The 27,296-nt window shown below is 52.0% G+C and overlaps 2 protein-coding genes across 2 annotated transcripts in view; one reads left to right on the top strand and one right to left on the bottom strand.

Annotated features, from left to right (window-relative positions):
• Window positions 1-6,602: 6,602 nt before the first annotated feature.
• Window positions 6,603-22,987, bottom strand: GTF3C4 (general transcription factor IIIC subunit 4). Its single transcript, XM_066255876.1, has 5 exons — window positions 22,395-22,987; window positions 13,989-15,815; window positions 11,944-12,074; window positions 10,295-10,383; window positions 6,603-7,772 (listed from the first exon to the last, which is right to left on the bottom strand). The coding sequence occupies exons 1-5, from the start codon at window positions 22,758-22,760 to the stop codon at window positions 7,708-7,710; spliced, it is 2,478 nt and encodes an 825-aa protein (XP_066111973.1). The 5' UTR covers window positions 22,761-22,987; the 3' UTR covers window positions 6,603-7,707.
• Window positions 22,988-23,406: 419 nt separating this feature from the next.
• The window catches only part of DDX31 (DEAD-box helicase 31), a 71,601-nt gene continuing 67,711 nt past the window's right edge, over window positions 23,407-27,296 (top strand). The window contains exon 1 of the mRNA XM_066255877.1: window positions 23,407-23,658. Coding sequence (XP_066111974.1) covers window positions 23,563-23,658 — 96 coding nt within the window. The 5' untranslated portion in view covers window positions 23,407-23,562. The remainder of the gene's footprint in view (window positions 23,659-27,296) is intronic.

Consider the following 27,296-nt stretch of genomic DNA (forward strand, 5'->3'; position numbering starts at 1 on the left):
CCATAGAGAAGTCGGCTCCGGTCCTCCCACTAACTCCTCGGGAGGGGCCTGGTCTTTCTTCTTTGGCAACTCGAAATTTCTTGTTTTTGATTCTCAGCAGTCCTATGATATGTTTCGGTGTGTTTTCACTTTATTTACCCTGTGTGGTGTTCGTCTAGCTTTTCTGGCTGTTCTGAGGAGGAGTCCTGGTCTGTGTTTCATGTTTATCATGAAATTCCTGCACTCAGGACTTGGGTTAAGCACTCACCAGGTGCCATGTGGAACCGACATTAACCTTACGTGGCCTCACACAGTGTTTTCCTAGAGCCAGTCTGTGCACCAGCCGCCAGAAATGTCACGCCAGTCCATGAAAGAGTTAACCACCCGGATGTTGTATGAAGAGTCTAGATCCAGTGACCTCAGTTGGTTTTGCTTATGCTCAGGGCGGCTTCTGCCTCGGCAGTCCCGATACAATTCTGCTTTCCCTGGGCCCCGGTGTACAAAGGTTGAACGCCACTGGTCTAACACTCCACCGGAGCTGTTCATCTTTCCCGCTCCCACCCCCACGTCGTCTAGGGTAAACCACAGACGGACAGGCGGGGTGCCGAGGTGGCCACCCACGGCCTTTCTCGCAGGCAGGCACGGCCGGGCGGACACGGGCCCTGCTCTGCTCGTGTCCTGCGGCTGCCGGCCGGGCCTAGGGAGGTTTCTAAAGCTTCGCCACAGTCCGAGGGACTCGAGGAGATATGCACACGAACGATTCTGTTACTCACTTGATAGAAAATAGGCCAGGATAAAATACTAGTGGCTCTGCACACACAGCACAGCCCCTCGGGTCACCTCCCACTCACAGAGCTGCCGTGCGTCTCAGCCACTCCCCAGGATCCGGGACCAAATTGTGCGGGCCACTGAGGGGGCTCCGGAGTGGGAACAAGCTGAAAACCAGTGGTCTTTCATGAACTGGACAGTTGGCCAGCCCGCTAACTGGTAAAGAAACAGAGGGTCTGTGACGCCTTCTTCAGTATTAACTAAATAAGATGCCGCACGGGTGGTACACGGACAAACACTCTCCAGGGGCCCCATTGCGTTTTCTCAGTAATCCTCCCCAACTCCCTTCCCCGTAACCCTCTGCCCTAGTACGAGACACACGCTCAGGACGCTGGCGCAGGACCTTCGGGAAGGGATGGCTACGCTCAGGGTACGACACGGTCTGGTTCAGCCCGAGAAGCTCCGTCCAAGCCCAAGGAAGAACGGACCCTCTCTGGTCACGAGTTCTCTGCAGTTTTGAGTGCACTGGAAAGAGGGGGCCACGCTGCACCTCAAGGGCAGTAGGAAGTCGGTCACGCCCTCTGCATCTGAGGAGCACCTCCCCTGTGCAGGGCGCCTGGCGTCGGGTGCTGCCGGAAGCACCACCTGGCGACCGGCGGCCCTGCCCTCGGGGGCGCTCACAACCTAACACTGAACACCACGCACACGTGTACGGGGAGGAGCTGCCAATGTTTCTGGATGGGGGTGTGTGCAGTCCAAGCAAAACGTGTTGTCATTCTTCAAGTTCTCATTTAAACACGAAAGTCTCAACACATCACCCAGTCAGACAGCAGAAAAGTAAAAGACCACCTCCTTCTTATCACCTGGAGTTTTTAGATGCCAGTTCTTTTTATTTCAAAAAATGTCGTATGTCAACATACAAAAAAGTTCAGAGCCGAGCACAAGGATTAGCACAGGCAGTGGGCAAAGCAGACACCAGCACACACAGCACAGACCTCTATTCCCATACAGTCTTCGTTTATAAACAAGTTTGAGATTCGCTTTCCTTTCAGACATTAGAGCACCAATCTGAGTCCAAGTCTTTTTTTTTTCTTTTGTATTTTTCTGAAGTTGGAAACGGGGAGGCAGTCAGACAGACTCCCGCATGCGCCCGACCAGGATCCACCCGGCACACCACCAGGGGGCGATGCTCTGCTCATCTGGGCCGTTGCTCCATTTCAACTGGAGCCATTCTAGCACCTGAGGCAGAGGCCACAGAGCCATCCTCAGCGTCCGGGCCAACTTTGCTCCAATGGAGCCTCGGCTGTAGGAGGGGAAGAGAGAGACAGAGAGGAAGGAGAGGGGGAGGGGTGGAGAAGCAGATGGGCGCTTCTCCTGTGTGCCCTGGCCGGGAATCGAACCCGGGACTCCTGCATGCCAGGCCGACGCTCTACCACTGAGCCAACCGGCCAGGGCTGAGTCCAAGTCTTGAAAAAGACAGAACTGGTTATTGCATTGCATTCTGCGTCTGTACCCAGACCCGAACCAACCACGCCAACCCCACCAGTCCAGTCCGCTGGCCCAGGGTCAAACAGAGGCTGTAGGAAATGCCTCCAGGCCACCCGCCTCTCACCTCATCCAGTGTGACTTCGTTTGCGGGCTCTTCCTAGGACAGGAACAGTATTTCACGGCACTGGGGTAATAAGCCTTTTCACCTAAGCACACACGACACTGAGCATTCTGCAGGGTAGCCCTCCCGCTGACGGCGTTGAGTGGAGAGCCAGGACCTGCACTTTGGCCACGTGAGACCCCCCCCCTCCCCAGCCTGCAATGAACAAATAAACACGTGAAACACGTGTTGGTCATCCAGGCGATACTGCTCCCAACACACCCACGGACTCAGGCCTCCGAGTGTGCCTCAACTCTGCCCACCAGAGCACGGCAATAGCTCAGGGAATGCGAGGTAAGTAAGACAGGCGAGTCACCTGCCTGGATAAATACTGGGGAGAGAGAGATGCTCCTATCACAAAAGGACTGACTTCTGCACAGGACGTTTTTAGTCAATTTCTGGTTAAATCTGTTGACCTCACTCCCAGTGTCCAGAATCAGCCCTGTCTGTAGACAAACTGTGCGTGCTTGTGGAAGGCTAGCGGACCCAGCCTAGCGAGCAGTGCTGGCCCTGGCTGGCCCGTGCCCTGGGAGTGAGCACTCCGCCCCCAAGCACCTGCTGTTTCCTCAGGGTGGGGAGGCTGCAGGACTTCAGAACAGTGATTGTCAACCGTTTTACACTTGGGGACCGGTGAAAATGGGAGAACTACTTCTACTAAGGCAGAAATCAGTCTGAGTATCGAATGCGACCAAGATCGCTGGGTCTATGATCCTCACACAACACCAGGGTGGTTAACTCTTTCGCGGACTGGCACAAAACCTCCGCGAACATGCCTGTGGACCAGTGGTTGAAAACCACTGCTTTAGAGTGCTAGACGCAACTCCGTGCTTCGTAAACTTGACTCCATCCAAGGACGGCCACACTTCTCATGCGCTGTCATCAGTCTGAGTGGTGGACATCACGTTAGCCACCGTGGTGGCCTCTTTTTGCTTCACGAAAGAACGGTTGAAATGGAATAGCTCTGAGACCTGAGATAAAGTCTAAAACTCTGCTTAGAGCTGCCAACGGCTACTTCCACTACAAACAGAAACGAGAACGATTCCTGCGGGTCAGACCCTGAGGGGAAAGGTCAGGCACCGGAGGCCCTGCAGCCTCACGGCCCAGCTGACAGCACCCCTCCCAGAAAGGCGGTCGAAGAGCCCAAGGACACGTTCCCCAGCGGCCACCAGCCCGTGAAGGCCCGGGGCAGTCCGGAGGGCGCACAGTGCACAGGCCCATTGATTGGTCTTGCTTTTGTGTTGCCCAATCTCTGAAAGGAAAAAAGGGCAGAATACACCTTTCCCTTAAAAAGAATTTGGGCCTCCTGACTTTGAAGGTAACCCATTCAGCTTAGCTTGAATCACAACTTTTGCTTGTCCAGGATAGTATTGCTTTGGGAGGGCAGTGGGGGCAACGAGCTAAAATCCAGCCTCCTCTAGCCCAGCGTGCCCCAAGAGCTTTTAAAACACTCAGTACCGCCTGACCTGTGGTGGTGCAGTGGATAAAGCGTCGACCTGGAAATGCTGAGGTCGCCGGTTCGAAACCCTGGGCTTGCCTGGTCAAGGCACATATGGGAGTTGATGCTTCCAGCTCCTCCCCCTGTCTCTCTCTCCTCTCTGTCTCTCTCTCTCTCCTCTCTAAAATGAATAAATAAAAATAAAATTTAAAGCCCTGGCCGGTTGGCTCAGCGGTAGAGCGTCGGCCTGGCGTGCGGAGGACCCAGGTTCGATTCCCGGCCAGGGCACACAGGAGAAGCGCCCATTTGCTTCTCCACCCCTCCGCCGCACTTTCCTCTCTGTCTCTCTCTTCCCCTCCCGCAGCCAAGGCTCCATTGGAGCAAAGATGGCCCGGGCACTGGGGATGGCTCTGTGGCCTCTGCCTCAGGCGCTAGAGTGGCTCTGGTCGCAATATGGCGACGCCCAGGATGAGCAGAGCATCGCCCCCTGGTGGGCAGAGCGTCGCCCCATGGTGGGTGTGCCGGGTGGATCCCGGTCGGGCGCATGCGGGAGTCTGTCTGTCTCTCCCCGTTTCCAGCTTCAGAAAAATGAAAAAAAAAAAAATAAATAAATAAAATAAAATTTAAAAAAATATATAAAAAAAAATAAAACACGCAGTACCTGACTATTTAGGGGGCATTGACCTCTTTTCCCTTCGACTGTCAAATGAAAAACAACAACAGCCAACACAACAGCTGTCTGGTGAGAAGGAATCGAAAGAACACCCAGTTTTCAGTGTGCCACCAAAACCAAATTTCAGTAGGTTTACATGTGCCATGAGAGGGTCAAGGTTGAAAATCGCCGCTCTAGCCCCAAAGTCCAGCCCAGAGTGAGCGCTCTCGCAAACAGTTTTGAAGGGAACCAGACACAGTTTACCAAGTAAACGAACACTATTACCTTTAGAAAGGAAAGTTAGCTTTTATAAGTTCTACACTCATCTCTTTTTCTTTTCAACACGAAACCTGTTAGCTGTGAGCGTGTCCTCCAGCGGAGAGAACTACGGGACTGGCTGTCAGGAGGCCCTCGGAGGGGCCGGGCTCTGGGGAAACTGACCAGGGATGCTCATTCCCGGGCTCCTCCCCACACCACGGAATTCACTGGACTCCAAACCAGTCTAACGGCTGCAGGGGGTGGGCACAGACCACATGGCGGCCCTTTATGGAGCACCAAGCTTCTGTTTCTTCTGAATTTAATCTGATACCAGGACGATCACGACAGAATGTATTTTAATACTTAACCTTTAACATTCTTTTTCTTTTTTTTACAGTGACAGAGAGAGAGTCAGAGAGAGGGATAGACAGGAACGGAGAATGAGAAGCATCAATCATCAGATACAACGGTAGGTACAGCTTGCTTGAAATCTGGGTGTTGGATCCACAAGCATTTCAGAATAAATATCAAGCATAACAAGCTATCAATTCCTCATCTAGAGTAATAGGAACCAATTAAGCCCAGGCAGAGAAAATGAGATACAGCTGTGGACATCAGCCTGCCAAAATGCAACAGGGTCATAGCTGAAAAGGTTGACCTGTGTAAACTGTGTCCCCACACCGCCGTGCAGGGTCACCCCATCAGCCCTCCTGAGGTCAGCACAGTGACAGCTGAGACCACTGGACAGACAGGTCATATTCAGGAAGGTACAGAGGTTACTCTGACTTCCAGCCAGGAGGCAGTGGGTCTGAGTATTCCTGGTGTCCTCACACATTTCCAAGGTGCCACAGGTGTGCTGGCCCTCGGCGACACTGAGACGTGCACTGTACTGTGACGTTGCCCTGAACTCAGAATGTCCTCCTTCTGCCAGGCCAGCGGGCGTCAGGAAAGGGGGAGGCCTCCCATGTGGGGGCAGGAGTTTGGGCCGAGGCGTTGGGTTTCAGAGCCGTGAGCATCCCACTGGCTCAGCCCCATGGAGAGAAGCCACGTTCTAGTGACAGGGTGGCCATGATTCTCCCGACACAGGGGCACGTAACGTGGGGGAGCTTCAGTTAACTTCAAAGAGTTCGCTTCCCCCCAAACGCACATGTGCTTAAATGACAACTGAAGCTCAGTGTTCATGGGCAGCAGCCCTGGTTCCGCCCAAGGACGAGCCGCCCGCCTCCCTGAGCAGGAGCACTGACAGAGGGGAAGCAGAGCGCCTGACGACTATGCCGGGGCCTCCCGCCCCCGGTCCCGCCCCCGGTCCCGCCCGCTAGTCGCCTCTGTGCTGCGGCGAGCCACGCAGCTCCCACACGGGTTGCTCGTGATCTGAATACCGACTGGTTCCCTTTCCTGAAAATCAACTTAACACGCTGGCCCTACAGTCTGCATCAACACTCTTTAAGTTCCCACAAAAATGAGAAAGATAAGCAGAAGACTCCGGCAAATACATAATCTGAGATTAGAGACAGAACGAAATTTTGACTAGGAAACAAAAGACACCTCGAAGTCCAGCGCTGGGCAGAGCCTCCCGGCCCAGAGGAACGAGGAAGGAGGCCCGGGGCCAGACTGACTGCAAGTCCCCGGGACGCTTGCTACAGTTACCCAAATAGCAGGTGTTTCTGAAGGGAGGCCACAGCCTTCCACTAAGGATACAAAATAAAAACAGGAAACGCAGCGGCAAGCAGAGCCGGGGTTCCCCGTCTGGTATGCTCCATCCCGCCTCCCGAAGTCTGCCCCACTTCAAGCTGCGCGTGGGACAGTCTGATGAGCACCAATCCCGGGGTACTTCCTGTAAAAACCCAAGAACACCGCAAGTCCAGAATGGCTATTTTTTATTTTGGGTCTTAAGACCAATTAACATCTCACATCTCTGAGCAGCCCACAAGCTGCCTGTGTTACAACACCAAGGACCCCGTGGAGAGAGGCGGCCTGGGCTCCGGGCCTGGGCCGAGGCCCCCGCAGCGCAGAGCACGGGCATCAGAGCACGAGCGTCAGAGCCCGGGCATCCGAGCACGGCATCCGCACGTCCGACCGCCCCCGGCCAGGAAGTCTCTGCCAGGCAGACTGCACACGCCTCTACCGGACAAAAGGAAACACCTGAAAATGCCAACCTTAGAAACACTCAAAGCTTTAATACTGAAAGGAGAAAATACTCTTTTTCTTCTGTGTATAAATACCTCCCGAGGGTTGTCGCAGCTCAGTCTGAAGCAGGGTTGTGCCCTGGGCGACCTGGAACGCTCCTCGTGCAGACTGAGGAGTTAGGGCAGGAAGTCGGAGGACACTGGAGATCATTAAAAATAAGTCACAATCATTAACTTACAAGAGTCACCGGGCGTTTTGACACATTAAAACACATTTTAGTCTTGGCTTCAACCTCTTAAAAATATATAGTTTTAGGAAAATGCTTTCAAACAGGAATTGGCGGGGTACAGTTCTGCAGTTTTCTGTTGAGAACAAACTAGCAGGTCCGCAGGTGCTGACACGACGCCTGCTGGTGCAGCGAACACCACGTACCAGGCCGGGCGGCTCTCGGGAGCCACAAGGCAGTTCCAACAAGGTTAGGGTTATATTCTAACTCAGCTTGCGAGATCCTTATCCAAAGTCTCTAGAAGAAATCCTTCTGTTCCTAGAAATGATAGGGCGTTTGTTCAAACTGCTTGAGTCACTTGAAATAGAAGTGTTCCTCACGGTTAAGGGAGGGGAGGGCGGAGTTTCATCCAAAACGACTCAGCTCTCTGCACTCAGTCACGTTCAGGCGCCCTCCCGCCCCTGGAGACAGAGGGTGCTGTTTGGAGGGGATTCCCGGCCCGTCATCACGAAGAGCACCTCTTCACGTGCAGGCCAGGCCTCCGTGCGCCCGGCTCCCAGGCGAGAGCGTGGTCCCGAGCAGATCGCACGCCTGTCCACTTCTCCCAGGGACACTCAGAAGACAGGAGAGTCGCAGAAAGGGCAAGGGCTTTGCAGTAACCTCTTAATCCAGTCAGGATCTGCAAAAGGAAGACAGTGCTGAGCGCAGGCTCTGGGAAGGGAGGTCACGTGCGAGGGGCTGTGACCCTACTGCGGTGTCAGGAGACGGGCACTCTGGTCCCAGCTGTGTCCTGGACAAAGCACCCGCCCCAGCATTCTAAGCAGGGCTGGGCTAAATAAACCCGAGGCCCCACAGCTAAGTGGGGGACGGAACAGGAAGACACGGTTCCTGAATGAGTGTTTCAGAGCTGAATTTACTCCATTTAAACCAGTAGAAGTCAACGTGGTCCCTACCGCCCACCAGTGGGCATTCCAGCTTTCATGGTGGGCAGTAGTGGAGCAACCAAAGTATAAATAAAAAGATTTAACTATAGTAAGTTGTTTTATAAAGATTTATTCTGCCAGGCCCTGGCCGGTTGGCTCAGTGGTACAGCGCCAGCCTGGCGTGCGGAAGTCCCGGGTTCGATTCCCGGCCAGGGCACACAGGAGAAGTGCCCATCTGCTTCTCCACCCCTCCCCCTCTCCTTCCTCTCTGTCTCTCTCTTCCCCTCCCTCAGCGAGGCTCCATTGGAGCAAAGATGGCCCAGGCGCTGGGGAAGGCTCCTTGGCCTCTGCCCCAGGTGCTAGAGTGGCTCTGGTCGCAACAGAGCGACGCCCCGGAGGGGCAGAGCATCGCCCCCTGGTGGGCGTGCCGGGTGGATCCCGGTCGGGCGCATGTGGGAGTCTGTATGACTGTCTCTCCCCGTTTCCAGCTTCAGAAAAAAAAAAAGATTTATTCTGCCAAACAGTGAAAATCGACATAAAGTACTTGGTAATTATTATTATATGCTTTAACTTGCTGTAACTCTGCTTTATAAATTTTATAAAGTAAAGTTACTTCTCTACTTTATAAATCACCATTACTGTGGAACCAGTGGGCGGCTAGAAAATTTTACTACTAACAGAGATACAGAAGGGGGCGGTAGGTATAAAAAGGTTGACTACCTCTGATTTAAAGGGTGATATTTTTTTCAGACTGTATATCACTCATACATTGTTAATGTTAAAGTACTCTCTTATAAATGTACAGTAACAGTAAAAGAAAGAAAAACCTGGCTACATTGGGGCTGCTCTCTGCCCCCCACCCCCCCGACACCCCCCCACACCGCCCTGCCCCCGGCCCCCTCCCCTCTGACACCACAGTCTGAATGCCGCCTCTGCCCAGAGCGCAGGTGTCCTTCCCCAGAGAGGGCACGACTCAACTCAGTCAACTGGCAGTGGTGTCTGATTTTACATTTCTTTCACTCTCTCCCTGAGTTTCTGCTGAAATAGTATACTAATTTTCAGTGGGTGTTTATCAATTCCCCCAAATTTGTTTCAAAATAACCCTCTAAGAAGAGGGAGGGGGCTCAGGGACCCCGGCTGAGATACAAAAGGCTGTCAGTCAGCAGTTCTGGCTGTTGTCTGATGGACACGTTAAGGGTTTATTAAACTCTCTCCTCTACTCTTGTATATGATGGCACTATCTGTCATGGAAAGTGAGAACACAAGCTGCCCACACACCGACTTCCCAGAGATGGAGCGCTTCAGCCAGTTAGGAGAGGACCAAGCACAAGGGCGTGGTTTTGCGTGGAATGCTTTGTTTTTTGTTTTTTGGGTTTTTTTTGTTTTGTTTTGTTTTTTGTATTTTTCCGAAGCTGGAAACGGGAGGCAGTCAGACAGACTCCCGCATGCGCCTGACTGGGATCCACCCAGCATGCCCACCAGGGAGCGATGCTCTGCCCATCTTGGGGCATCGCTCTGCTGCAATCAGAGCCACTCTAGCGCCTGAGGCAGAGGCCACAGAGCCATCCTCAGCGCCCGGGCCAACTTTTGCTCCAATGGAGCCTCGGCTGCAGGAGGGGAAGAGAGAGACAGAGAGGAAGGAGAGGGGGAGGGGTGGAGAAGCAGATGGGCGCTTCTCCTGTGTGCCTTGGCCAGGAATCGAACCCGGGACTCCTGCACGCCAGGCCCTCGCTCTACCACTGAGCCAATCAGCCAGGGCCGGAATGCTGTTTTACCTCACTGAGACCATTTCCCCCAGAACGTGTATACAGTTGTCTGCCGCTCATTTGCTTAAGGGATGTTAAAGAGCCTCAGGTCATACACTGATATTCACGTGGCTATTTACATCACTAATTCCTTGCCCACATCTATAATCTTATTTCCATGAGTTATCTCAGAATGTGAGCTTTGTCCCTGGGGCCACCGGAAGAGGGTCCAGCCCAACCAGAGTAAAGCCTGGTTGTGGCAACGCGCGCGTCCTGTGCCGGCACGCCTCCGTTCACGGGTTTCACTCCCGTGTCATCTAAATGTGTTGGGTGAAACCACACTGGGCATTTTTTGAATGAAGAACTTGCAGTGACAGAACAGCAAGCTCATGTACTGAAATGTGACGCAGACTTGAACGTGACCTACTACGGTCACCGCTTTTTGCTTAGCTGTGGCTTCACGGTCACCCTCTGGAGAGCAGCGTGAGCCGCCCCAGCCGCACGGGTCTGCGCGGGCCCGCCGCCTCACTCACCTTCGGGAGCCGGGTGGCGGGCGATGCTGTCGTGGAGCAGACACCGCCTGTAGATCAGGCTCTGGCAGGACTGGTAGGTCAAAAAGCACCTGAGAGAGGGAAGATGGGACGTCGTCAGTTCTGCCAACACCTGGAGAGGAACTCCGTCAACCACGCAAAGGGCAGAAACTGTTCCCGTCACGGCGACGTGTCTCCCTCTGCGGCTGGCTAGACCGTGCCACCCCCTGGGGGCAGGGGTAGCGTCTGCGCCAGGGGACAGGGCGCGAGCCACCGGCTTCTAGTGCAGACGGTCCCTGCAGCGTCCCCGTCCCCTCCGCAGGCTCCCAGCACTGGGGGAGAGGACGGTCTGTCCCCGTCTGTACCAGGAACATCTGCTATGTTAAAGAAAAACCGACTACCTGTTACACTAAACGTTACACTCGCTAGAGATTTCTAAGGTCAGGTCCCAGCACTACCTGTAAGACGCGGACGGTGCAGTGAGAAAACCTCACGCTGGGACAGGGAGAAACAGGAACACGTCAGCAGGCCCCGTTCCGTCCAATGACTGCTCACGGAGCCCCTCCCAGGACCAGCCCGTCAGGGGAGGGGGAGCGGTGGGGGTGGGTCAGCAGGGGGTCCCCCAAAGATAACAGTTCTTAAGTTGAGCCGCCAAGGAGCAGAGAAACACAGAGGAAAGAAGTTGCAGGAGGAGGTTCCCTGTGAGGTCTCTCTGAGTCAAGACTTGGGTGCACAGGCAGAAAGAGGACACCTGTGTGAGAGCCCCACCCAGTCTCTGTGGAGAGATGGCCTGGACTATTCTGGCACTAACCAGAACCAGCAAAAACGGGTCCTTTTCCTCAGAGAGCCCACTCCAGAGGCTAAGGTGTGGCGGTTACGCCTGGGAGCTCTGGAGCCAGGCTCCGGCTCTGTTGTCCACCGCCGGTGTGACTCCGAGCAAACTGCGTCACCTCCCCGGGCCAGTTTCCCCCCCTGCAGAAATGCACACGGTCGCAGTGTCCCCGTGCAGCCGCTGTGAAAACACAGGAGCCAGGACGTGCGTCCTGTGCAGAGACGGCCATGCTGATGGAGCGCAGGAGGCGTCAGCTGCTGCCACCACCACAGCCGGCGCTATGGCTCGTACAGGAAAGTCGGCCCGGAGACAGACATCAAGGAAGTGACAGAACTAAGAATGAAGGGCCCAAGGCAGGAAGAGAAGCAGGGAGTACTGTGTCCAGGAAGCCAGGCAATGAAAGGGCTTTGAGGAGGAGGAGGAGAGTGACCAGCTCTGTCCCTAAAGTAAGGACACACTAAGGGTCGCTCGTGGAGTGAGACCGAGGGCAGAGGGGGAGGAGGACTTCGACCTAGTACATGAGCACGTTTACACTTCACTCACTGTAACAGGTATCGTTACTTCTGTAACGGTAATTAAAAAAAATGTAATGCTACTTCAAAGAAAACCAGTATTCCCAGAATAAACTCCTGTATCTATCGCGCAGTAGAAAACTGCTGTGAAAGGGCGTCCTGCTTTGTCAGACTGCCAGGAAGCCTTCCAGGTTTGCTCTTCCCCCACCTTGTGCCCGGGCACCGTGCATTCCGGACGGGCGTTCTGGTCTCTGTGCCACACGGCACGGAAGATGTGCCAGAGCAGGGTCTGACTGCAAACCACTCACCGGAGCCAAATGTGGCCATTGGAACAGACCGCCTGCTTCCGATCGGTGAACGGCAAGATCTCCTTACACAGGCTGCAGTGCTCGGGGAAAGTCTGCTTGTTCATCTTCTTTGAGATGTGGCCAATCAGCACCTAGGACGACAGAGCAGTCCGCGCGTTTCAGTAGCGTGCGGGCATCCTGACACAAGTGAAATGGACGGTGAGGCAGCTCTGTACACGAGACAGGAGGCGTGCATTTCCACCGCGCTGGGAACGAACAGGCCAGACCTTCAGCTGGCCGAGTAAAAGCGACTCATCAGGGACCCGTGACAACAGCGTGAACTGTAGCCACTGAAGGAAAAACCGTTCTGAAAACTACAATCTTGTTACTTGCCTTGTTTCTGTTGCTTCTGAAACAAAGACTTCAGAGTTCTGTTAGAAAACAAAGTATTTGGCTATTACTTACAACGCTCTAATGTGAAGAAGGAAAAGCATGATCTCTATGGGCAAAATATTTCCTGAAATACTGACTTGGTAGAATCGTGCAAATGTCTATTCTTCAAGAAAGGCTTACAACCTGACCAGGCAGTGGTGCAGTGGATAGAGCATCGGACTGGGATGCAGAGGACCCAGGTTCGAGACCCCCAAGGTCGCCAGCTTGAGCGCGGGCTCATCTGGCTTGAGCAAAGCTCACCAGCTTGGACCCAAGGTCATTGGCTCGAGCAAGGGGTCACTTGGTCTGCTGAAGGCCTGTGGTCAAGGCACATATGAGAAAGCAATCAATGAACTAAGGTGTTGCAACAAAAAACTAATGATTGATGCTTCTCATCTCTCTCCATTCCTGTCTGTCCCTTTCTCTGACTCTTTCTGTCTGTAGAAAAAAGAAAAAAAATATTCTTGTCTGCTAAAACAATGCAGACAAGAATTATTAAAAAAAAGAAAGGCTTACAAAGTAAAAAGGTAATCTGGATTAAAAAATAATATTTTCCCCCTGATGGCCCTCAGACCCCTGACAAGTCAGTCTGGACCCTGAGGTGGAGGCAGGGGGGGGCAGAACCCGCCGTGGGAGTGGGGAGCGGGGGGGGGGGGCCCGAGGCATCGTCCCACTTTCCGCTTCCCTTTCTCTGCTTTGGTGTGAGGGTCACACGACTTCAACAGGGACAGTCTGGGAACACTGATCTACCTCATTGTTTTGTTGGGATGCACCCACTCTTCAAAACCACCTTCTCTCACCAGCAGACCATGTCCTTTTAACCCATTTTTAATCCATTTCCATAAAAGCTCTAATGGGAGAATCCTCCCAGCCTGCCTTTCACCAAAACTAGCGCACTGAAGTTTTGAAGGGTGTCTTACCTACTTACTCTGCATGTCATTTAGAATAGATTTAAAGCCATTACCTTCTGGCACTTTTTGGCCTTAAGAGTTCTGATTATGACCCCTTACGGCAGGGACAACCACCTGTCCCTTTTCCAGACAGGCCCCACCCCCTGATGGTGACGAAGCCGGCTTGGCAGGGCCGCTTCTCTCGGCTCTCGGTAGCCTCGCCGTGCATGCCCCGCCACTGCCCAGTCTAACTCATTCCTCTCAATGGGGGTGATATTCCCTCACACAGGCAAATAGTGGTTTGGAGCGGGGTACAAAAAAATTCTTACCCTTTTTATATATCAAGTACAGAAATCCATGCAGTACATGAACAAATACACAACATATCGATGGTATTAAAGTTTCATGAGCAGCCACAATTAGGAAAAATGTCTAAAATTCTGGGGGTGAGGAAAGTAATAATAAAAAAAAAAGGCTGAGAAGGGCTGGTCTAACTCTACCAGCGCCCAGGCTGAGGACCTCAGGGTTTACAGTAACGACTAGGTCACATGCTCGGTTTCTGCTCTCCTGAGGACAGTCTCCTGCCGCTCGACTGAGCCTGGAAGCCTCGTCCGGCGAACCCTGAGCATCACTCACGGCCACTGGGAGGACGAAGCGGACTATTTTGAGTGACACGAGCACGCCCTCTGCGCCCACCAGCGACCTCAAACAGGGTCTCCGCGGTCCCGCCGCTCGCCAGCCTACCCGTGCTGTGCGGTCCTCGCAGCCGTCGTCAGACATCAGGAAGTCGCAGAGGCCCCGGGTGGGGATGCTGGTGTTCTCCGTGATCCACGTGTGCAGGTACACCTCCCCGAGCACGCGCTTCATGTGCTCCCGGGTCAGGTGCATCTCCACGGCTTCGATCTTCCCCTGGGTCTCCAGGAGCTTCTCCTCCATCGGCTCGCGGCCTCCGACTTCTCCAGACTGGGCCAGCGAGTCGTCGGTGGGGTCATCTGGGTCCCCCTCTTTGCTCCTGTCCGGAGGGCCTGGCTTCATCACCTGTCTGGAGGAAGGGCCTTCCTCCTGCTGTTCCTCCTCGGCATTGCCCGCCCCAGGTGAGTCGACGAGCAGGATTTTTGAGTCGTCCTGGTTGGGCTTCCACATGGCTTCCGACGGGGTTTTCTGCATGGACTGGTAGAGAATCCTCAGGAGGAACAGCTTGAAGCGCCAGAAGTAGGCGGCTCCGCTGCTCTCGATCTTCCTCTCCAGGGCCTCTTGCAGAAACGGAGGGATGTGCTTGTCCTTGAGAATCTTCCAGCGTACCAGGTCGATCAGATCCACCTGCTTGAAGAGGCTCTGAACCGACGACTCCAGGAGCTGGGCCGCCGCCTCCTCGAAGGTTTTGAGGGTAACGAACTGGACCTGGTAGTTCTTGTTGACGGGATGGAGGCCATTGACCATGCCCTCGGTGGTGATGACGGCCAAGTACGCCCCGCAGGGGCTCACTGCTATCCCGTGGGTCCGCACCGAGCCAAACACATCTGAGAGTTTAATCAACTGGTGCTCAAATTTCAGCGCGACATCTGTGAAGATGGGGATCAGCTGCCTGACCTTGCCGTCGCTGGAGCAGGTGTACACCGTCCCGTTCTGCTTGTCCGCGGTCATGGACACGATCGGCAAGGAGTGAAGGCCGGTGACGTGGGAGTTGTGCACGTTCAGACCCGCTTTGGAGATGAGCAGCAGGCACCAGAACACGTAGGGCCCTCTGGCGGCCACCACCAAGCTGCAGCTGCACTTCTGGTATGGGTGGTAGAGAGGGACACACTTGATGCTGTGCACGGGCAGCTGGTCCATCTCTTTCCACAGGACCACGGGCTGCCGCAGCGTGAAGTAGCCTTTCACTGCTTTGAGGTTGACAGGGAGGATCTTCACAGGCCCGAACGCACTCCCCACAATGAGGCCACTCATTTTCCGGTTGGTGTGCTCATATTCCCACCAAAACAAGACGCTGGGGGAGCTGATTCCCGACTCGACCGTGTTGCAGGAAGAGATGGACTCCTTGCCCACGACGGGCAGCTGGAACTGCCACACGGCGATGTTGCCATTCTCGAAGAGCACCGCCAGCAGCACGCTGCCCACGTCCCGGCACTCGTTGTTGTGCTTGACCTGCTGGGTGGTGCAGATGCCCGACCACTCCATGCGGACCGGGGTCTGCATGCTGTATCTCTTCTGGAACTCGGCGAAGTCCACCAGGCTCCCTCCTGGGGCCTCGTTTTTAGAGAGCCGGTAGCCAGTCTCATAAAGACGTTCTCCGTAAATCTCGGTCAGGTCAACCAGCTGGACCCACTGCAGTCTGTTGAGGTTGGCCTGGATGGTCAGACGATTGTCCATGGTCAGTGCTGCCAGGAGGCACCTGCCGTTGGCATCACAACCCACAGGGGACCAGCTAGTGTATTTGAATCCTCTCATCGGTGGCAAAGCCTTCCCCTCGGGGTTGAACACCCTATCCAACATGAAAGTCTGGCTGACTGTGGGGTCTTTAGAGGTGGCAAACTTCTCCTTACACTGAGCGACTTCTACTTTTGAGCCAACCTGAAAATAAGAGATATAAAAACTATCAGAGAAGTATTTCACCTGGGAAATAGATTACTTAGGGTTTATTAACTCAGTCACGTTAATATCTACAGTAGTTTTGTATCCGTTAATTTTGGCATGGCATGTATTTGAAAGATCAAGTACATGTCTAAAATTAAATGAGCATATACTCAGAAAACAATTAAAAAAAGGGGGGGTCAGGTAAATGACATCATTATTCCCACCCCTTTCCTTAGAAATGGCATAGCATAAGGATGAAAGACGCACTTGACTCTTAAGTCAACAAAGCATTGAGCTGAAATGGTCACAAAACAAGGTGTTAAAATTCAGGAAAATATGCTTTTTTTTTTTTTTTTTTTGGTATTTTTCTGAAGCTGGAAACGGGGAGAGACAGTCAGACTCTGGCATGCGCCCAACCGATCCACTCGGCACGCCCACCAGGGGGCGATGCTCTGCCCACCAGGGGGTGATGCTCTGTTGTGACCAGAGCCACTCCAGCACCTGAGGCAGAGGCCAAGGAGCCATCTCCAGCGCCTGGGCCATCTTTGCTCCAATGGAGCCTTGGCTGCGGGAGGGGAAGAGAGAGACAGAGAGGAAGGAGAGGGGGAGGGGTGGAGAGGCAGATGGGCGCTTCTCCTGTGTGCCCTGGCCGGGAATCAAACCCAGGACTTCTGCACGCCAGGCCGACGCTCTACCACTGAGCCAACCGGCCAGGGCCAAAATATGCATCTTTGATACAGTTAGATACTTGGATTTTTATAATAACCTTTGCAATACAAACACAAAATTTAGGTTTTCTACCTGAAATTTCACTTACAAATTATGCTGAAAGCCAATTCCCAGCCGCTTTCCACCATTCACAGAATAATGTCCACTCCAATACCTGCTGTCCCTGAACAGCCCCGCCCGGCCTCCCAGCTGCCTTGCCCAGAATGTCTTTCCTCCTGTCAAGTCCCACCCACCCTGCCAGGCCTCCTCAGCTCAGCTCCCTCTTCTAAGCTTGTCATCAGCAGTGCCTAGCCATACGATGGCAAGCTCTTTAAAAAGATTCTTAAGGAATATTAAAGATGGAAGAAGAGATAAATGACCAAAAGAAAGTAGTCCAGAGCCTTAATAGACAGGAAGCCTGAAGGAAAAAAAAAAGCAGAGGTCGAGTCAAATATGGTTTCCGTTGCAACAGAACAAGGAAAGTCCTGACCGTGTTAGAGAAGTGTGACAGAGAAGGGAAGCACAGTCTCCCATCCCTTTGGTGTCCACCGCCTTTTACAGAAGCTGGTCTGCAAACTGGACAGGGTAGAAAAACGTGATTAAATAGTTTAACTGAAAAAATCTAATCTTACTCTTTTTCCTGCTGAAACTGCTGGACCACATAATACATAGCATATAAAATGAAGGTAGTTATAAAGTTGTCCAACAACAGATAGGATGACTAAGTTCTCCTAAAGTGTGTAAGACAGAACACTACTACCCTAAATTCCCCCCGAAGAGTCACAGGCACACATTAAATGTCTTGGCTAGGGAGCTACCATAGACTTAATATTAACTAGTTATCCAAACTTTAAAAAAACAGAACCTTTGCCTGACCAGGTGGTGGTACAGTGGATAGAGTGTAGACCTGGCATGCTGAGGACCCAGGTTCAAAACCCTGAGGTCACTGGCTTGAGCATAGGGTCATCAGCTTACGTGTGGGATCATAAACATGACCCCAAGGTTGCTGGCTTGAGCCCAAGGTTGCCGGCTTGAGCAAGGGGTCACTGGCTTGGCTAGAGCCCTCTAGTCAAGGCACATATGAGAAAGCAATCAATGAACAACTAAGACGCCACAATGTCGAGTTGATGCTTCTCATCCCTCTCCCTTCTTGTCTCTCTCGCTTAAAAAAAAAAAAAAAAAAAAGAACCTTTTTTTGCGGGGGGGGGGGGTCATCCTAAAGAATACTCTGGAATGCTGTCTTAGGCGGTATATCTTGATTTAAAAAAGGGACTAGGGCAATATCTTGGATATACTGATGGACATGTTGGAGAAGTAGTATAAACCAGAAATTCCAATTATAGGGACAGCTTTCTAGCCTATTAATAAAATAATGCTAATAAAAGCCCAAAGCTTTATATAGGTAGAAAATTTAAAACATGACATAATGGGCCCTGGCTAGGCGGCTCCATGGATAAAACCAAGGCACATCCTGGCACACCAGAGGTCACAGGTTCGACCCCCAGGGCACACGTGAGAAGCAATCAGTGAGCGCACAACTAAACGGAACTAAGTGAGACAAGGAATTAGTGCTTCTCTCTCTCTCTCTCTCTCTCTCTCTCTCTCTCTCTCTCTCTCTCGTATCAACAGGAAAAAGTTAAAAAAGAAAGAAAGTAACCCGTCCTAATGGAGCCCAGCACTACTGAAAACCCTGGCTCTATCGCATAACAGCTCTGTGATGCTGCACAAGTTGTGTAACCCTCTGGCCCTGATTTCCTCACTTACAAAGAAAGAACAGTACTGCATGTCTCACAGAGTCAACTCAGGCAAAGCCTACATTAATAAGCGCTCAATCAACGTTGGCTATGATGATGGTTATGAACGCTCTGCGGAGTAAGTAAATGTTAACGAGACCTAATAAAAGTATGTAAAACGCAAGTTCAAGTCCACCAAGTGAAGGGCACATATAAAATTCATCACCAAATCCGATAACATAATAAATTAGAATAGGGAAATGTCTATAAATAAAAGCTACTACAGAGCTAAAAGTATACTTCCAGAATTTGTAACCCAAATGGAACAGGATAAAATAAAGGAAGTTCACGCAAGTCTTGGTCCCACTCATTGTAGGAAGAATGTTGGGTTTTTTTTGAGAGAGAGGAAGAGAGAGACACAGAGAGAGATCAAATTGTTCCAGTTATTTATGCACTCATTGGTTGATTCTTCTTTGTGCCCTAACCAGGGATTGAACCTGCAACCTTGGCCTGTTGGGATGATGCTCTCGCCAACTGAGCTACCCCAGCCAGGGTCAGAATTCCTGAGAGCAGCATGAATCTGGAACAATTGAGAAATTCTATATGGTTTTGTGTAGTAATTTCTAATATATTAAGTTTGTACAACCCTACTACACCTTCCCCACCCAACTCTCCATATCACAAAAATAGTAAACAAATTAAAAGGAACACTCAGAGGGCCGAGGCACATCCCACTTAAGAATCTAGCTCCCAGAGGCCTGCCCCCAGCCAACTACTTAATTATATACCATCCACTTTCGTTAGAGCAAAGGCAAGCAGGGCAGCACTGCGTAGATTTACAACCCCAGGGATGGTCACTGGGTAGAGCCGTCAAAGTACAGATACAGACTTTTTTTTACATTCCTACCATTTCGTCAGATTTCTCCCAAGGGTCTCTAGGGACAATTCAGCTTCACTCAGCAGGCAGTCCTAGGCCACTGAAACTGCTGATTGATGAACAGTACAGAAGGGGAAGGTGACGCTGATTCCAGGCGAGCTTTCTGTCAATTATTAGTGAGATATAGGAAGATTTCCTAATACTTGTTGGACAGTTGTGGAACCAATGATGGGATCAAATTTCTATCAGAATACTATGGATATCATCTGACCAGGCGGTGGCACAGTGGACAGAGTGTCGGACTGGGATGCGGAGGACCCAGGTTCAAAACTCCGAGGTCGCCAGCTTTAGTGACAGCTCATCTAGCTTGGGCACGGGCTCACCAGCTTGAGCATGGGATCACAGACATGACCCCATGGTCTCTGGCTTAAAGTCCAACATTTCTGGCTTGAAGCCCAAGGTCGCTGGCTTGAGCAAGGAGTCACTCGTTCTGCTATAGCCCCCGTCAAGGCACATATGAGAAAGCAATCAATGAACAACTAAGGTGCCGCAATGAAGAATTGATGCTTCTCATCTCTCTCCCTTCTTGTCTGTCCCTATCTGTCCTTCACTCTGTCTCTGTCACAAAAAAAGAAAAAAAATATTATGGATATCTTCATATCCACAACTACAGCATTAGTCCAGACCCTTATCCCTTCATACTTATATGTCTGTATCATGTTTTTTATCTTGAGCATTGACAATGTGCCAGAAACTGTGCTCACTGAGTAATGTATGTGTTTACGTGTATATTTGTGTACATATATAAGTATACACATATGCATTTACTCTTCCAAAAAGTCTAAACAAGATTAGTTTTATTATCTCCTTTTATTATCTATTATCTTGTGCCAAAGCCCAATCTCTTTTTTTTTTTTGAAAGATTAGTTTTTAATGTTTCTCTCATTTCTTTTCTTTTTTTTTTAATTTTTATTTATCCATTTTTAGAGGGAGAGGAGGGGGATAGGAGCAGGAAGCATCAACTCCCATATGTGCCTTGACCAGGCAAGCCCGGGGTTTTGAACTGGTGACCTCAGCGTTCCAGGTCGACATTTTATCCACTGCGCCACCACAGGTCAGACCAAAGCCCAATCTCTTAACCTCTATTTTATAATGACCCCAACAATCACCTTCTTGCCTGTAGTCCAGCCAGAGTCATGTTCCGGAACCATCCCAGGTCAATCCATGTGAGTAAAACTTGAACAGCTCCTTAGGGTTTCCTAGATGGGAGCCAACGTCCTTAGACTAACCTCCACTGTTACCCAATGGCCTCACCTTACTTTCTCTGACTCTCTAGCATAGCAACCTGAGCCTATCTGTTGGACCCATCATTACACCAACAAGAGTAAATCACACTCATCTTAAATATGTACGTGCGTGAGATGGACACCTTATTTCTGCCACCTGGATGACCCTTCCCTTCCCTTCCCCTTTCCTTTCTTCCTCCCTCCCTCCCTCCCTCCCCTATTTCCTTCCTTCCTCTTACAACCCAACCCAAACACTACCTTCTCTTAGGACTGCTGTAGATTCTCTACCAGATCACCTTACCTGACACATGTGCCTCCCCTCCCAATTCTTTCTTTAAATTCCCTCTGATAAAGTGTTAAATTTCTACTGTATTCACGCACACGCACTTAACATTTTCTCTAGCTAATGTACATGTGAACACCCTCAGAAATAGTATGCTCTTTTTCAGCAGAGGATACACCTTTTGAAACCCCTTCCTTGTATCTCCCTCTTTCGGTGTTTCTAAATTTTTTTTAATGTTTATCTTATTGATTTTAGAGAGCAGAAGGGAGAGAGAGGGAGAGACACGGACATCAGTCTGTTCCTGCCTGTGCCCTGACCAGGGACTGAACCGGCAAGCTCTGCATTTCGGACCGATGCACCAACCAACTGAGCTATCCAGCCAGGGCCCGTTTCTAAATTTCACAGCATCATCAGCACCTGTCTACCTGTTTGTTTATAACTGAACCAATTTGTTCATATCTTCTCCAAGAAGAACTTAGAGGGCTTAGTCATACAAGTTTACCAATAATCTAATTCAACACCAAGCTGTCCGTTTAAAGCTTGAATTAGGTGTCCTAAAAAGTGGTGTGGGCTTCCTGCATTTAAAATGGCTGTGCAGAGTTGAGAGAGCTGTTTTGTTTTTTTTAAAGTTCACTGACACTTAAATATCTTCTCTGTATGAAGATACATAACTCTACAGCGCTTGATAGAACACTGGAATTTGTTCATGACTTGCTAGACAATGTAAGCACCCTGAGGGCAGGGCCTTGGCGCTGCACACTGCTTTATTTCCAGAACCTAAGTCAATGCCTAGCTGATACATAGTGGCATTCAAATAACGCTGAATGAGTGAATATATACTTTGACAGACCACATATACATACAGCGCGTTTTTATATAGTACTTCTTCTAAACCATGAAAATGAACGCTACGACTTCCTACTTTAAAAAAGTGAACTTGAAAATGATACTACAACGGTAAAACTTGGGAAACCCTAACCTACTGAAGGCAAACTTGGTTTATATGAAGCTGAAAGCACTCAATCTACACAAAGGCCTTGGACTTGGAAGTTTTAAAGAACTGCGTTTATTGCCGGGGCTTTACTTTTCATTCCACACCCCGATAAGATTTTCACCCACTAAAAGCAAAACCGTGGAGTAGACGCTCCCAAGAGACTCGCCCATCCGCCCAGGGCGAGGAGCCGCGCTCATCCTCAGGTCGCTGGGAGAGTTAAAAGACAATGAAAAGGGAGGAACTTTCCTCCTCCTGAGCAAAAAGAAGAGCGAGAGGAAGAGGGGGCTTCACCGTGAACAAAGCCAGCCAGCCAGCCAGCCAGCCAGGACACGGGAGCCAGCCCCAGACAATGGGAGCAGCGGCAGCCCGGCGGCCTGGGGCGGGCCACCCGGGGGAGGAGTCTCCGCAAGCACCTCCCGGGGGAGGAGGCTGCGCCCGCGGCCCGCCAGACCCGCGGCGAAGGAGCCCCGGCTCCGAGGGGACCTCCGGCGACAGATACACATATACACACATATATTTACAAGCACGTGTGTGTGTCAGGAGGGGTGCGTGGTCCGGAACGCTGGGCACAAGCCGCTGCACGGTTTTGCGTCTGCTTTGTCCGCTACGACGACCCTAAGCGCTGGGTGTTCAGAGGGGAGCCCCCGGGGACGGGGACCGGGGCCGCGGCGGCCGGAGGGCTCGGGACGGCTTACTTTGAGCAGGCAGCTGCTGAGCGGGGCGGGCACGGAGGTGCGGTGGATCACCAGGTCCTGGCCCGGGTTGTGCACGTCGCAGATGAGCTCCAGGACGGCGATGCTGCGGGCCGTGGACACGGACACGCGGTGGTCCTCGGACCAGGCCAGCGGCTCCAGGCCGCTCACGGCATACTGCAGCTTCACGGCCGGCTCCCGCCGGGTCACCAGCAGGCGGAACGCATCGCTGGGCCCGGGGGTCGCGTCCGCCGCCGGCTCCTTCCCGCCCGCCTCGCCCCGCTCCTCCTCCTCTTCCTCCTCCTCCTCCTCGAGCGGCGCCGGCCTGTCGGCCGCGGGCCCCACCCGGGCCTTGTCGGCTGTGTTCATTTCCCGTTCGAGGCCGCGGCCGGATCCCCGGGCGCGCCAATCCCGCGTCGCCGTCCGGTTGCCGCCTCCCGCGCCGCCACCACCACCACCACCGGCCCCCCAGCGCCCTCCGCGGCGGATTTTCTCCCCTCAGGCCCAAAGCGCCAAGGAGCCAGGAAGGACCCCGCCGTTGCTAGGCGACCAGCTCTGCCAGGTGGCCAAACCGCTGCCTGTCTAAAAAAAAAAAAAAAAAAAAAAAAGGCGCCACCTCAGCGGGCGGGACCGGAACGGCGGGGTTCGGCCCGCGGGTTGGGGGGAAAGGGGCAGGGGGACAGGAGACCCCAAGGGTCCTCTCTCCGAGTGACAAAGCCTCAGACGCCGCCCTTAGTGACTCCCCCGGGGCTACCAAACTGTTCAGGAAACTGTAACCCGAGGTCAAAGGAAGGAAATGTTGGTGAGGTGGCGCAAGGCCTCTTATCGTTCCCCGGAGGAAGCTAAAGAGCCTCACGAGCACGACCTCCGGGCCTGAGTGTCCCGGGCCCCCGCCGCCAGGCCGAGCGCGAGGGGCGCCCGCGCCCCGCCCCCACGGCCCCGCGCCCCGCCCCCCGGCCCCCGCGCCCCGCCCCCCGGCCCCCGCGCCGGGCCCCGAGCCCCAGCGGGGCGGGCCCTGCGGGACCCGGAAGCGGCGAGGCCCCAGGACTGGGCCGGGCAGCTGCGCGGGGTCCTCGCGCTCTCACGTGGGGTGGTGCAGAGCCGCGGTCCCGGTTCGCCAAGTCCGGACGTGCCCCGTTTGCTCGCGTGTGGCCGCGCCTCCTTCTCGACGATGGCAGTCACCGACGGAGTGCTCCTCAACCTTTCCGAGCCCCCAGCGGCCGCCTCTCGGACGTCCTCCGGGGCCCGCGCGGCCCAGGCGAGGCGGGTGAGGGTTTTTTTTTGTTGTTTTGTTGGATTTTTTTTTTGATCCGGGTGGAGGTCCGTGTGCACGGGGGCCCGCGGCGAGCCGACCGCGGCCGCCTGGTTTGGGGATTATTTACGGAGTTAAGGGGGCTGGGCGGGGGGTCAAGTCAGAGCCTTCGGAGGTGTCGCCGAGCGACTCGTCGCGACCACCCCGCGGAGGGCATTGTTGGTGGGGGTGGGGGAGCTCGCCAGGCTCGGAAGGGAGGGGTTGGGGGCCGTTTCCCGTCCAAGTTGGAGCTGGCGCCTGGGCGTGAGTCCAGCCCCGTCCCTTCCCCGCCGTCGACGTCTCTCGGCCTTTCTTGTTCGCTCGACTTTTCAGGGCCGTTTGTTTCAAAAATAAATAAATAAAAGGAGAACTAGAAACTAGAAATTTTTCGTCGGTGTGCTTTTCAAAAATGGCACAGATTCCATCCATGTGCCACGGAGGGGGGAAAAGAAAGAACAGCTCAGCAGTGTAGTTCTCTCTCCAGGGAGCGTGGTGCGGGGAGCGTTAGACTTAACCCGAGCCAGAGCCGAAGGCCGTTTCTTACTCTTTTTTGGAGGGGAGGGGGATCGACTGGAAAAGGGGAGAGGCACAGAAAAATAAATCTGTGCTAAAATCGCGTTCCCTCAAACGCCAGGAAGGGCGCGATCTCTTGCCAAGGAAGTTGTGAGTGTGTGTGTGTGTGTGTGTGTGTGTGCGCGCGCGCGCGCACGCGCGCGTTCTTGGAAAAGAAACAGATAATTCCGTTGAAAAGTGAATTGCCAAGAGTTCAGCGCAGCCAGTGTGTTGAAGTTGAAATTCCTTGAATTCTTAGAAGCTAACACCCAGTGTCTGGATTCACTTGGGTGATTTTTTTTTTTTAAGTGACAGGCTTTAGGATTCGGGCGTGGAAGTAAGGCGTGTTTAAGCGGCTAGTGGTGTGGCCCCATCTCTGTGGGGGTGGGGGGACGGGAATAGAGAAGAGCCTGGGAGCATGGGATTGAGAGGAGGACAGACTTGGGACTAGACGCCAGTTTTGCAGCACACTAGCTCTGTAACCTTGAGGGAGTGACTGGAGCCCTCTGGTCCTTGCTTTTCCTGGCCATAAAACGAGAACAATAGCTTTTCCAACATAGGAGGAAGAAGTAAAAGAGATAATAATACAGAAAAACTACCATTTTCCGACTCATAGAGGCAATTAGTAAATGCCCATAATAAAAAGGAAATAAGTTCACATTGACTCCATTTTGTGCAGTAGAATTGCTGCAGGTCGGTGGGGTGTTTGTATCCTGAACTTGCCAGTAGGTAACATATAGGAATCATTTCCGGAAACGTTGAGTGAGTCGAATAAAATAACAGTCTGGTTTTGTGAGTGTTTGAAATAACTGTCAAAAGAGTATTAATTAACGAAGTGATGACAAGTGTCTGCATCTACGTCTTTTCATTTGTGTTTTGAATGAGAATTATGAATGTGCTGATCAAATTCGCCATTGGCCTGAACTTGGGATGGGTAGGCTAATATGCTGGATTTGGAAAGATTTTTGTTTATTTTATTTTATTTTATTTTATTTTTTTACAGAGACAGAGTCAGAGTGAGGGAGAGACAGGGACAGACAGACAGGAACGGAGAGATGAGAAGCATCAATCATTAGTTTTTCGTTGAGCGTTGCGACACCTTACTTGTTCATTGATTGCTTTCTCATATGTGCCTTGACCGTGGGCCTTCAGCAGACCAAGTAACCCCTTGCTTGAGCCAGCGACCTTGGGTCCAAGCTGGTGAATTTTTTCTCAAACCAGATGAGCCCATGCTCAAGCTGGTGACCTCAGGGTCTCGAACCTTATTCTTCCGCATCCCAGTCCGACGCTCTATCCACTACGCCACCGCCTGGTCAGGCCCTGGATTTGGAAAGACTTTGACAGCTTAAGTGATGCTACATCTAACACTGTGCACTATATTTTCTTCCTAAACTTTTTCTGATTATTAATACAAATTTATTGTAGAAAATTTGGGAAGTAGATTTAAAACCAGACAAAATCCACCCATAACTCTGGTTAATATTTTGGTGTATGTCCATTGAGAAAACAAAACAAAATAGGGAGCAAACTATTCACAATGTTTTCTAACCAAACAATACGATTAATAAATGATGTTATAGTAGTAGTGTCGGGAACCTGGGCTGTGAGGTCAGTGGCAGGGCAAAGCGTGGGTCCCTTGGTGGTCCTGGGACAGCTCACCCCCTCTCTCCTCAGTGTTCGCATCTTAAATGAGATGGTACCAGTGCCTGTATTGATAAATGAGATCATTCACGTCAGTGCTTGTGTAATGATCACTCAGTGTGTTTATTAACGTCAGAGACAGAGTGTCTAGACTTTTAGGGCTAGATGGGCCCTGGAGGTCATCTGCCACAACCCCTCATTTTACAGGGATAGGAACGGAGATTCAGAGAGAAGTGGCTTGACTGATGTTGTGCAGGTGATTTTTAGTAGATCTAGATAGTCCTTGCTCCTCCCTGCGTAAGTGCTACTTCTTGAAGCATTCCTGTCCCTTGCCATGGCAGTCTTTATTTTCTGCTCTGGTAGCCCTGTGTACATACCTTTTCTCTTGTACAGAAAGAGCTCTGGGTTTCAGGTTTTACACTTTTGTTTCTTCCACAAGTTTGACTTCCTTAAAGTTTGTCCAACCTCCCAACTCTGTGTCTTCAGAACCATGCTACTTGATAGCTGCTAAGTGGTCAGTTATACACATTTTTTTTTTTTAATGAGAGGAGGGGAGATAGACTCCTGCATGCCTGACCAGGATCCACACGGCAACCCCTCCTGGGGCGGGTGCTCTGCCCATCTGGGGCCGTGCTCACAACTGAGCTACAGTATTTTTAGAAGCTGAGTTTCCAAGACCCATCCTCAGTGCCTGAGGCGATCGCTCTGGAATCAATCGAGCTGTGGCTTTAGGAGAGGAAGGAGGGGGAGAAGCAGATGGGCGCTTCTCCTGTGTGCCCTGACCAGTACTCGAACCCGGGACTTCCATATACCAGATCGACACTCTGCCACTGAGCCAACTGGCCAGGGCCAAGTGGTCAGTTTTTCAAACTAATGTATTGTGGGTGGAGGAAGCTAACAAATGCTGGAAGAGTGTCAAGAGTGGAAAGGCATAATTCCATTTTGTGTAATCTTATCTGACAAGTATTTTTTTTTAATCTGACAAGTATTTATTGAGCACTTACTTTGTGCCAGACACAGGCCAATGTAGGGAATGAGCGAGTGCAGAGAGGAGGTCAGGAAAGGTTTTCTGAGGATCCAGTAAGCCTGGTTCTGAAAGATGAGTATGAATTAGCCAGCCAGATGGCGGGTTGGAGGCGTGGGTGTGGGAATGGCAGATGCAAAGGCCCTGAGGAGGGAAGGAACATAGTACATGCTTAGGAATGAAGGATGACCAGGATGGCAGAAGCTACAGCTGAGACTGGTGGGATGGGCAGAGCCCAATTCTAGAGAGCTCTGTAGGTCAAATGACAGATTATCACTTTCAGTTTAAGCTCCAGGAAAGCTTGTCTAATAATATTCTCCCTAATTCTGAATACTGTACTTGATTTTGGAGAGAAGTTGACATGGAAATAAAGGTTGAGCTAGATGAGAAGGGGTCT

This window comes from Saccopteryx bilineata, chromosome 2 (genome assembly GCF_036850765.1).
Source record: "Saccopteryx bilineata isolate mSacBil1 chromosome 2, mSacBil1_pri_phased_curated, whole genome shotgun sequence".
Lineage (NCBI taxonomy): Eukaryota > Metazoa > Chordata > Mammalia > Chiroptera > Emballonuridae > Saccopteryx > Saccopteryx bilineata.